We start from the raw sequence: 11,130 nt of genomic DNA on the forward strand, positions 1-11,130 counted from the left end.
TAATCTTTATTTCAGAAAGATTGTGTTGTGCTAAGTATTAGAGGTGTTCTTCTTACAAAGAAAGAAGAATAATAGTGGGTTATGTAACTAGCAGTTCATGCCACGGTTAAGTTTGATGTTAACTAGAAGTTTATTTGTAAGTTTCTAATTTATTTTCCCTTCTATTAATAGTATTTGTATCAGAAGATCCAGATTTTACTATTGACATTATAATTTTATTTACCTCTTCCACAAGTATGTTTATATTAAGATGTACTCTTATTTTTTTCACTGTATATGGAATTTCAATATCTATCTCATCATGGGACATATAAGCAATGTCTATATCTAGTCCCAGCACAGTTCCTCATTAAATTCTCATTTGTATTTGGGTAGTTCCTTTTAAATCTTTCTGTGATAGTCCAATAACATGTCTTTTTACGTGTACTTCAATTACATCAATGATTGTAATATGTTACATTAATTTGTGAGGTAAATTGTTTAAACATTGTTCATAACAATGTTTTAATATTTGTTAGGGAATATTTCCTTTCATTATTATTATTTTCCATTATTATTAGAGTTTTTCTATTTTCCTACGTAATTTAGATTTTAGGCAAACGTAAGTGTTAGCTGTTCTACTTCTAAAAATCCTGCTAATATTTTTCATTCTTACTGTGTAAATTTAGATTAACATGTTGATAATGTTTAGTCTGTTGAAAAACATGGTATGACTTTAAAATTGTTCAATTTTATTAGAATTCTTAAATATTTTTTTCCAAATGGATCTAATACAATTACACTTATTTCTAAATATATTGGTCCTTTTGTTGACCTTAAAAATGATGACTTTTCTTCATTGTATTTCCATGCACTGTACTTTCCAATTGCTTTTACCTACAAGGCTACTGACCTAAATATACTAATTTAGTTCCTATCCACTTCACGAAATTTTCTTTTTCTTTGTAGTTATCTTTCCAGTTTATTCTCTTATATTTTCCAAATATTCAATACTTTCGTATCATCTGAAAAAAATTATACTACCACTTCCTCATTCTCAATTTTATACCTCTAATTTCATTATCTTTACTAACTTATTTATGACTTTAAAGGGAATGTTCTTACGGTTTCTCCATTGAGAATGATCCTGACACTTGATTTTAGAGAAACGTCTTACAGTATATATTCATGTATTTGTTTTTTATAAAGATGGAATGTAACATCCAGAATGCTTGTGTTCTTGATTAAGGACACAATAGCAATTCCTAACACTTCCTTTTTATATTAATATATCTGAAAAATTGAATAATTAATGGTCAAATGGCTATTGGATAAATAATGTGACAGAAATAAAGAGTTGCATTATGCTGAAGGATATTTAATCTGGACCATGCCAGGAGTGAGCAGTGCCCTTGAACTTCTATGAAGCATATGGATCTAATTATGCTAATAATTCAACATTTCAAGTGCACTACCTATTAAAGAGGCAAGCATTCTGACTATGTGTGAATGAATGAAACCCAAATAACTGTGGTTGAAACAAGGAAACGGGGTGTTTCTCTCTCAGGTAAAATTCAGATGTAGGAATTCAGAGATATCTTATGGCTTCATAGTCCACTGGGACTCAGACAACCTCGAGCTTTGCATTCTGTCATCCCTAAAATAGTGCCTTGTGCTTAGGGGTCAAGATTGAGTTTTAACCATCACATCCATAATCCAAGCCAAAACACAGAAGAAGGGAAGAGAAAGTGGCATGTGGCCTCCATTTAAGGACATATCCCAGAAGTTGTGAACACGATTTCTGTTTATGTCCCAATGGCCAACACTCAGTCACATGGTTGGTTGTTTGTGCAAGGTACACTGAAAATTTAGCCTTAATTCTTTGAGACCATGTCCCAGCTAAAATTCTAAGATTGTTTTACTGATAAAGAATAGAAAATGGATATTGGGTGTTAACTAGCAGATTTTTTTTTACAACAGACTGGCTTTTGCTATTGAATTGGGCTAATTGAATGTACTCAAAACTTCTTAAACTTCTTTCTTGAAGCAAAAAGTTGTATTATAACTGGATCACACATGTTTTTCAGTTTACCTTTATACATTATTACAAATCCTAGTATGTCCATCTTCAACTATTTAATATTTTCCATGAAATATGTTAAAGTATTTTTATGAGAAGAAAGCATCCTAATGCCATTTGCAATATATTTTGTAATGATAGTGTAGGCTGGGAAACTTCTGGAAGGTTTGTGTTGACAAACAGTTTTATCCAATATGTTATAGACAAGCCTAACCTTGTAGTCATGTTCTGACACTGAAGAGATTACACAATTCAGTTATCTTGAATTTTAGCTATTATACAAATTTCCTCTGTATTTTCACCCTATCCAAGAAAAAGTATTTAAAGTATTGATAAGCTGTGATGTAAGAAAATATCATGACTTCCTCCTCCATCCTCCAATAAATACCCGGCCACAATCTCAATTGCCACCTTTGGTACGATGGCTTTCCTTCCTTCCTGGGTTCATATACTAGTCGGTTGCTTTTCTGCTTCTTTAGCATGGGCTTCCAATCTCTCAGCCATGGAGCCCCCTCTATGGAAGGAGAGTCCTGGTCAGTTCAGTGACTACAGGGTGGAGAATGGGGTGTACCTTGTTGATCCATGGGTATTCCCTGAGAGAATGGGGCTGTATAAAATCCTGTTGAACCAGACAGCCAGGTATTTTGAAAAATTTGCACCAGAAAATGAACAAAATATTTTATGGGGATTGCCTCTGCAGCATGGCTGGCAATATAGTTCAGGTAAGTAGGACTCTCTTTTTCATTCCAATGATCTATCAATATAATGAAAATATTTGGGAAATGAGGATCTTATACACCATACATGTTTTTGAAAATTGATTTTTTTTCCTTTCCCTCTTTTTCACTCATAATCATTATATTTCCACATCTCTTTTTCTTTCTCCACAAATCCATCTTTTATGGGTTGTCTGTTTCTATTAGAAACTTCAGTGAGACCTAAAACATAGTTACCAACTACAAAAAGACACCATATCTAATCTATTGAGCATTTGAAAAATATTTACTAAACTTCTACTAAGTGCTGGACTCCTTTATAAGCAATGAGATGAACAGAACAGTCGAGAGATAGTCACTGAAATCAAAAGGTGATGCCAAATTTATTTGAATTTCTTGACATTTTAATTGTGATTATCTAATCATGGATATGGGGTTATAAAGGAGCAGCACCTTGTTCATGAGGATCTTTCTCTGCAAATGACTGCTTCCTCTTGGAAACAGGTACTTTACAATATACGGACAGAAGATATATTTGGGGATAAAATATTCATCAGTTGAAAGATATTTTTCTTTTGGCTAACAAAGGAAGCTCATGAGAAAGTGGTACCTGTTTCCCACCACACATTGATAACACAGCCAATAAGAAAATGAGAGAGAGAGAGAGAGAGAGAGAGAGAAATAGCAATTTCATTTGGCAAGGAAAAGAAAGATTCTTTTCTAATATTTACATAATATATATTACAGGTGAAACACTTTTGATACTTTTCCTTACTTCACACAACCCTAAACTGTAGTTTATATTATTATTCTTTATTTATAGGTGAGGCAACTAAGGCATAAGATGTTGTTATTCAGACAAAGTCAAACTAGTAAATTATGGAGCAAGGATTTGATTTGATTTTAAACCACCTCTTTAAATCTGTATGCATATTGCTTCCATAATTTTGACTAAGAGGTAGAGGAAGAAGTAGAAGAGCTAATGCAGAAGCAAAAAAATTTGATATATAATTCATAAGTAGAAAATTGTAATGTTAACGAAAAGAAAAGAAATTGGTTGAGAGGTAGGACATAAAAGATAAGTGGGGTGGGAATACAAACACAAGTTTTTCAGAAATAAATGTTTTTGCATCTGCAAACAAAATGTATCTGGTTAAGCAACAATTATAGCCAGTTTCAAAATGTGCATAATAAATACAACTGTGCATCCTCTCTTCTCTAGGCAGGTTAGCAGATCCAACCAGGACAACAAGCTGTGGCTATGCATCTGGAGATAAATTGTGCATCTCTGTGGATAGTTGGTGGGGTGGTAAGTTGACTTAAGTAGCAAAATAGATATTAACCTTTTCCAAAAGAAAGCATTCAAACCTAGAATCTTAATGACAGAAACAAAACAAAACAGTCCTGTTCCTTTTAAAAAAGGACTCTACTTCACCATGTACCTTGTGCTCTTTATGTAACATTATAGGATTTAACAGCCACTATGTCAATAATAATTCCTTAGGACATATTCAGCTTTTCACAGAAGGACTGAAATAAGGAACTGCAAAGGGTGATGGTCTTTGAGGAACCAACACTGGCAATTAAGTGGGAGGTCCCACGAGTGACAGCGAATCTCCAGAATGAGGAAGGATTCAAAGTGAGAGACCAAGAAAAATGATGCTGTTTCATTTTGCTCAGACCAGATGTGTTTAATACTGAAACTCATAAACTTGTCAGAGATAAAGACTGACTGCACTTGGTTTTATCAATCAGTAATCTAAGGCTTTAGTCATATACTTCGTGCTAAAATAACCAGAAGGTATATTCTAATTCTTCAGTTTAATGTTATGCTTTAGTAATGAAACCAATTTACACAATTCCTTAGAGGTATTTCCCAATAATTGGAAACATGACCACATTAAATTTTACATTCTCAGAGTGATGCACATCATACATATCCTTATGTGTTTTCTTCATCCTACCCCTAATCATTTTTTTTTGAAGACCCACAAATAGTGGTGGCCACAGATCTAGAATTCGGAGTTTGTTATACTCAGATTGGTTTAGAACTTTGGAGTTTTGTCGGTCATACAAGGGCATAGGACTGATTCACATATGCATGTCTATGATGAAATATTCTATATCACTGATTTCTAGTGGGACTCAGTATAAGCCTAATAACTAACTAAATTATAATGTCTGAATCTGCTGGAATAGGTAATCTATAGACAGAATTTTTTTAAAAATTAATGAAAGGGTCTTATTTGATTGTCAACCCAATTATCCAATGGTCTATTGCCATAGCTTAACCAAAAATTTTTCTTTAGAGACATAGAATAAGGCACAAACTTAGTGATTGCATGGCTATAAATTAACCTTACATATATAAAATAGAAAATACCTATTTACTAGAGCTATAATCATGTTAAAACGTTTTAGGAAAAACACAGTTCACAATAAAATCTGAATGAGTTTTTTTTTTTCCATTCTGTGGATAAGCTGATAGCTTTCTTCCCTTTTTACTTAAATGCTTTGAAAAATGAATACTGCCAAATCTATTACAATCACTTTTTGTTTTAAAAATCATAGTCAAGTTCTTTAACCAATATATGTTTATGATTATAGGATTATTAAAAAGAACATATTAAAATTATATACATATAATCCTCAGCGGGATTTTTGGTCAATATTTTTTTTCCTAATGCCTAGCTCTTATTAAATGTTTCTGGATCTGTGAGTTTTTCCTTAATGACTTATGGCTTCCTTAAAAGTGTCCTCTGATGTTTGTTAGTGCTTGTGTAGTAATAAGACTTTTGTTCTTACAGACTTAAATTATTTTCTGTCTTCATTGCCCTTCCTTGCTGCGGTTGATTCTGGCATAATGGGGATATCATCAGGCCAAGTTAGGCTTTTGCCACCACCCAAGGATGAGAAGAAGTTTTGTTATGATGTTTCTAGCTGTCATTCATCCTACCCTGAGACAATGAACAAGTGGAATGCGTTTTACCAGGTTCCTTCTTTATACTCTTAGCAAATGGCAAGATAATTTATTTTGTTATATAACATTTTTTGTTTAGGATTTTTTGTGCATTGTATAATATTTTACTTAGTATAAAAATATAAATTGTTATGCATGATATAGTAATAATATCTTTTATAGTGGGGAATTATGTGTCATTAACACCCACTGCCCCAAAACAACATTAACACAAAATCTATACATTCTTCTCACCTCAAATAAATTATACACTAATGGTCAGCATGCAGGATATTTTGCTGAATGGTGAACAAGCTAATCTGGTTAATTGAAACTTTAGCTCAACTGTGGGATCTTGGACAAAATATAATTATCAAATTGGTTTTAGAACAATCAACACATTTCAGCAGAATTAATGAATAAACATGTATGAGTAGAACAAAACAATTATGTGTTGCTCAAAATCAAATATTCAGTGATGAAACTAAAAAAATACATTGGTTAAACACAGACACAGACTAAAATCAACAAGGAAAAGATAGATTTATTTGTTGTTTAGATTATTAATTTATTACTTTAGATTTAAGTAAATTAAACATTCTAACAAGATTTTTTTCTTCTTACTCTTAAGATGTTTTGGTAATTTTAACAATGTTAATAGAAAAAAAATGACAAACAAAAAATAAAGACCTGCTGACAAGTATAAAATATGGATTCTTCGAAGACACTTGAAGTTCATTTCTTCTAGATGCATGTGCCATTATTAAAAATAGTGAATATTTTTGTGTCCTTTATAGAGTATTAGTCTTACACATGTTAATTCTTAGAAACAAAATTCTACTTTCATTTAAATATTGCTAAATTATATATCTGAACATGATTGAATTTCAGGGAGAGAAATTGTTATAGTTGCTCAAATATTAATGTTTGATTTCTTTAGTATATGCAGTCACCTTCTAGTAAATTTAATGACCTGCTGAAGTACTTATGGGATGCACACACCTCAACCTTGGACCATACTGTCAAAAGTTTTGAAGACAGGTGAGATTGTATCTAAAGTCATCTCTACTTAATATGCTAAATAATATTTTGTCTTACTTATACCTTTTCGTTTTTCTTCTAGAGTGCTTTTTAATCTTTATATTAAACATAAATCTAACCATTGGGGATTATAGTGATGAGGTGTAAATATTTTAGCATGATCAACCTTAAAAAGTGTTTTATGAAGAGGGAACAAAAATCTGAGAAAAAAGTTCTTGCATTAAATAACAAGTAAACAAGCAAGGTGCAACACATTCCTCTAATTGTATAAAACAGAACACAATATAATAAATATGTGGATGACATTTATTATTTTGATCATAGATACTATTAAAAAAACTTTAAACAAATTAAAATTTGAATTTAGGGGAACTTGAGCAAAGAACGATTCATGAATCAGGCATCACCCTAAACCAGTAGAGGTTCAGCATCACTCCTAACTCATCGTATTTCACCCATCCTGAGTCCTGTGGTCAGGGTCAAACACTCAATTGAGTGTTCTTTTTAGGTCCTCCTCTGAGTCTATGGGAGATTTAGGGCCAAGATATATTTTAGGCAGCAAGGGCATCAACAAAGTCTTGGGGACATTTTTTCTTGCTGTTTTGTGACCCGATCTGCCTGATGATTGCCTTTTGCCACCAGACTATCTGCTGATGTCTGAGGCAATGTACTATAGCTACTTCCTTGGGGGCTAAAATGGCATATCACAAGGCTAGGATTTTTTTTTAGCAGGTTTTAGTTCTTTATCACCAGAGGTTAGGAGTTCCCTTTTACTCCAGATGGCCCCATGAGCATGAACAACAGAAAAGGTATAACTGGAGTCCACGTAAATGGTCACTTGTGCTCCTTTACCTAGCTGGAGTGCCCTAATAAGGGCTAGTGGTTTTGCCCTCTGTGTTGAGGTGCCAGGGGAAAGCACTTCAGCCTGTAGTGTCTGTCGAATCACCATTGCAAATCCAGCTCTCCACTGTCCCTGATCCATAAAACTGCTTCTGTCAGTAAACATTTCTCAGTCTGGGCTAAGGGTATGTCTGTCAGATCTGGTTAGCTAGAAAAAACTTGTTCAATTATTTGTAAACAGTCATGCACAGGTTCACATGGCATTTGAGAAAGTAAGGTGGCAGGGTTTAAAGTAGAGACTGTTCTCAGTGTTACATTTGGATTGTGTAAAAGGATGGCCTGCTGTCTGCCAAGCCTCCCAGAGGTCAGCCAGCATCCTCCTTTTTGTTCCAGCAAGGGAAGCACAGAATGAGGTTTGTGTGCAGGTGGTGTGGGCCGGCCTGATGTAAACTTTTCTGCTTCCTAAAGCAGGTCACAAGTGGTGGCAAAAACTCTAAGGCAAGAAGGTCATCCCTTTGTGACAATGTCCAATTGTTTTGAAAAATAAGCTACAGATCTCTTAATATTTCCCAAATCCCGAATTAACACTTCCAGACTTATTCTTTATCTCTCATGTACAAAAAGATTGAAAGGATTTCTTATATCTGGGAGCCCCAATGCTGGAGCAATTAACAGCTTTTCCTTGATATTTAAAAAGGCCTTTTGACAGTCCTCAGACCATTCTAAAGTTTCCTCATCTTCTCCTTTAAGGGATCATACAGGGCTTAGCAATAGCCCAAAGTTAGAAATCCGTATATGGCAGAATCCAGCAATGCCTAAGAAGCTGGCATCTGTTGCCAAGTCATGGGTCTGGCTACTGTGGCGAGGGCCTCCCTCTAACTAAGGAGCAGGTTCCTCTGTCTTTGGGAAAGCTCCTACTCTAAACATTTAACTGAGGGCTGTGAAACTTGAGCTTTTTTTTTTTTTCTTTTTTTGGATACCTTGTACCCACATTCGGCCAGGAAGTTTAGCTTTAACATAGTGTTCTGATCAGATGTCTCTTTTGTAATGCTAGCAGCTAATATGTCATCGACATATTGTAGTAAAGGCCAATTGGGAGTCTCAGAGGTCTTTAGCACGGATTTCCCTGAAGATGGTAGGGGAGTTTTTGAAAACTTGGGGAAGAACTGTCCAATAGTATTGTTGCTTTGCTTTTGTATCTGGGTTCCTGGGTTCTCCCATTCAAAAGCAAACAGTTCTTGTGATTCTGAGCTCAGAAGGTGGCAGAAGAAAGCATCTTTTAAACCTAAGACTGTGAAGCAGCAAAGTTTACCGGTCAGAGTTGTGAGCAGCATTTAAGGCTTGGGGACCATCAGGTGAATGTCTTCTTCAATTTGGGTAATGGCTCTCAGGTCCTGAACAAATCTATATTTTTTAGCCCCAGGCTTCAAGACCAGCAGGATGGGTGTGTTGTGTGGGGACTGGCAAGGTCTAATAAGTTCAAACCAAAAAAAAAGCAGACAGCAGAGGCTCGATTCTCTGTCGTGCCCCTTCCCTCAAGGGGTATTGCTTTAAATGTGGTGGTGCCATTCCTGCCTGTACCTTGACGTGCACTGGGATGGCGGTTTTAACCCTTTCTGGTCTCCCACCTGCCCTCGCCTCTGGACTCACCTCTTGAAGTCTCTCTTCAGGAGTGGGAGCAGGTTCAGAGACTTCTGGTTGCAGCAGGGCAGCCTGCAAGGCACAGGGCTGTTCTGGAGGCACCCTGACAGTCAGTCAGCTTCTTTAGTTTGAGACCCCTTGCTTTGGGTTCAAAATCATGTACAAGTAGATCTTCTGCAGCTGCTAGAGCTATAAAGACATGTAACTGTTTGCTTTTTGTGAGGAGTGTCCCCACCGTGGCTACTCCAACTCTAAGTTACCTTTGATAAGCTTCGCCCATTTCTCTAGAAAAGCACAGAATCTGGGTCCATAGTTCTTATACATGAAATTGGTTGGAGTTCCAGATGGAGGAGCTCTAGACCCCTTGGATCCAGATGAACCCATGATATTTCTTCATATACTTTGTTTTGGTAAGGCACAGACTCCAGTAGATTCTGAATAGGTATATGATAGGTAAAATTGTTTGAGACTTTGCATATGTGAATATATTTTTTTCTACCATTATTTTTGACTGAGCCTTTAGGTGAATAAGGGAATCTAGGCTGGTAATTTTTTAAATTTTAAAGTAATTTCTTCATTAATTTTTACCTTCACTTTTACTCGTGAGAAGTCTGAAACCAGTCTGATTCCTAATCCTTTGTAAACATGTACAACTTCATATTTTTTTTTCTGTTTGTTATTTTGTTTCATGTCTCTTATCTGTGTTAGAGGCTTTCCTCAGGTATCTGGTAATACCTGGATGTCTACTCATATCATATAAAGAGGATCACTCAGAAGCTCTGAAGTGCTTGAGTGCAATTTTTCTAAGAACACACCTCTAGAGTAATCTTGCTGGGTTGTTTAGGTAATCTTTTAACTATTGACACTATGGTGCCAATAAATTTCAGTCTTTTCTCTTGAGCTTACCTAGTTTTCCAGAAGAGACACTTTATCTTCTTCAAAAGTGAAGGCCTGGCTGCTAGTATTATTAATGTCAAGAGAGAAAAGGAAGGCAAGAGAGGAGGGTGCCTCAGTATACCATATTCACTTACATCCCTTGTTTTCAAGGTGGTGTCCCTACCACCAACCATGAGTAGTTTACACAGTTCAGGTACCCGCTGCTCTACACTTTCCAGTGTGAAGAGTGGCAGTTACACACTATTTGAAGTCTGGAAGAGAATTTTTGTATATGACTGCTCCTTTAACAGACTTTTAATCATTCTGATTTTAGCAATCTCCCTTTACCCAGAGGGTAACACTTGGTTTTAAATTGAGGAGAATTCTACAAATTATATTAGCATTATTTCTCTGTTTTCCTTTCTGGTTGCTTAGGATTTAGTTTTCTTGATTCTATTATATCTTTTCAACTAGTTCTTTTCAATTTTCAGCTTCCAAAATTTTGTTGCTCTCTTCCTGTTTTTTTTAGATATGATTATTATTCTAAACCAGAAGCACGTTTTGAGAGAAAATGGGTTGTGGCTGTGGAATATATAGCTGCAGCACTCTTTCCTACCACCTTGACCAGAGTGCACAACTTCCAGAAGGGCCTGCCACCACGAGTCCTTGTTAGAACTGATGTAGCCCCTCTCATCAGGGACTTTACTCCTTTTCAAAATATAGTCCTGTTTGTTATAAATATGCTTCGCAATGCAGATTAACTTGTAGGTAAGAATCTTAAAAGAATACTTTAAAAAATCAATATTGGGTTGAACAGAGAGAGGAAGAAATGACAATAAATCAGAGATAGAGACATTACAACACTCCAAAAAGAAAGTTACAATTTCTTGTGGACATCCCTTCCATTCCTTTAGCAATGATCACTCTTGATATATGGCAGAACCATTTAACGAGCATAGATTTTGTTCCTTCCACTAATGGCCTGTCCTTTCATCTGG

At 35.3% G+C, this 11,130-nt stretch overlaps 1 protein-coding gene across 1 annotated transcript; it reads left to right on the top strand.

Annotated features, from left to right (window-relative positions):
• The first annotated feature begins 2,480 nt into the window (after nt 1-2,480).
• C15H6orf58 (chromosome 15 C6orf58 homolog) lies at nt 2,481-10,893 on the top strand. Its single transcript, XM_069489091.1, has 5 exons — nt 2,481-2,781; nt 3,998-4,084; nt 5,583-5,767; nt 6,675-6,775; nt 10,662-10,893. Exons 1-5 carry the CDS (start codon nt 2,481-2,483, stop codon nt 10,891-10,893), a joined length of 906 nt encoding a protein of 301 aa, XP_069345192.1.
• Nucleotides 10,894-11,130: the final 237 nt, after the last annotated feature.

Source organism: Eulemur rufifrons, chromosome 15, assembly GCF_041146395.1.
Source record: "Eulemur rufifrons isolate Redbay chromosome 15, OSU_ERuf_1, whole genome shotgun sequence".
Lineage (NCBI taxonomy): Eukaryota > Metazoa > Chordata > Mammalia > Primates > Lemuridae > Eulemur > Eulemur rufifrons.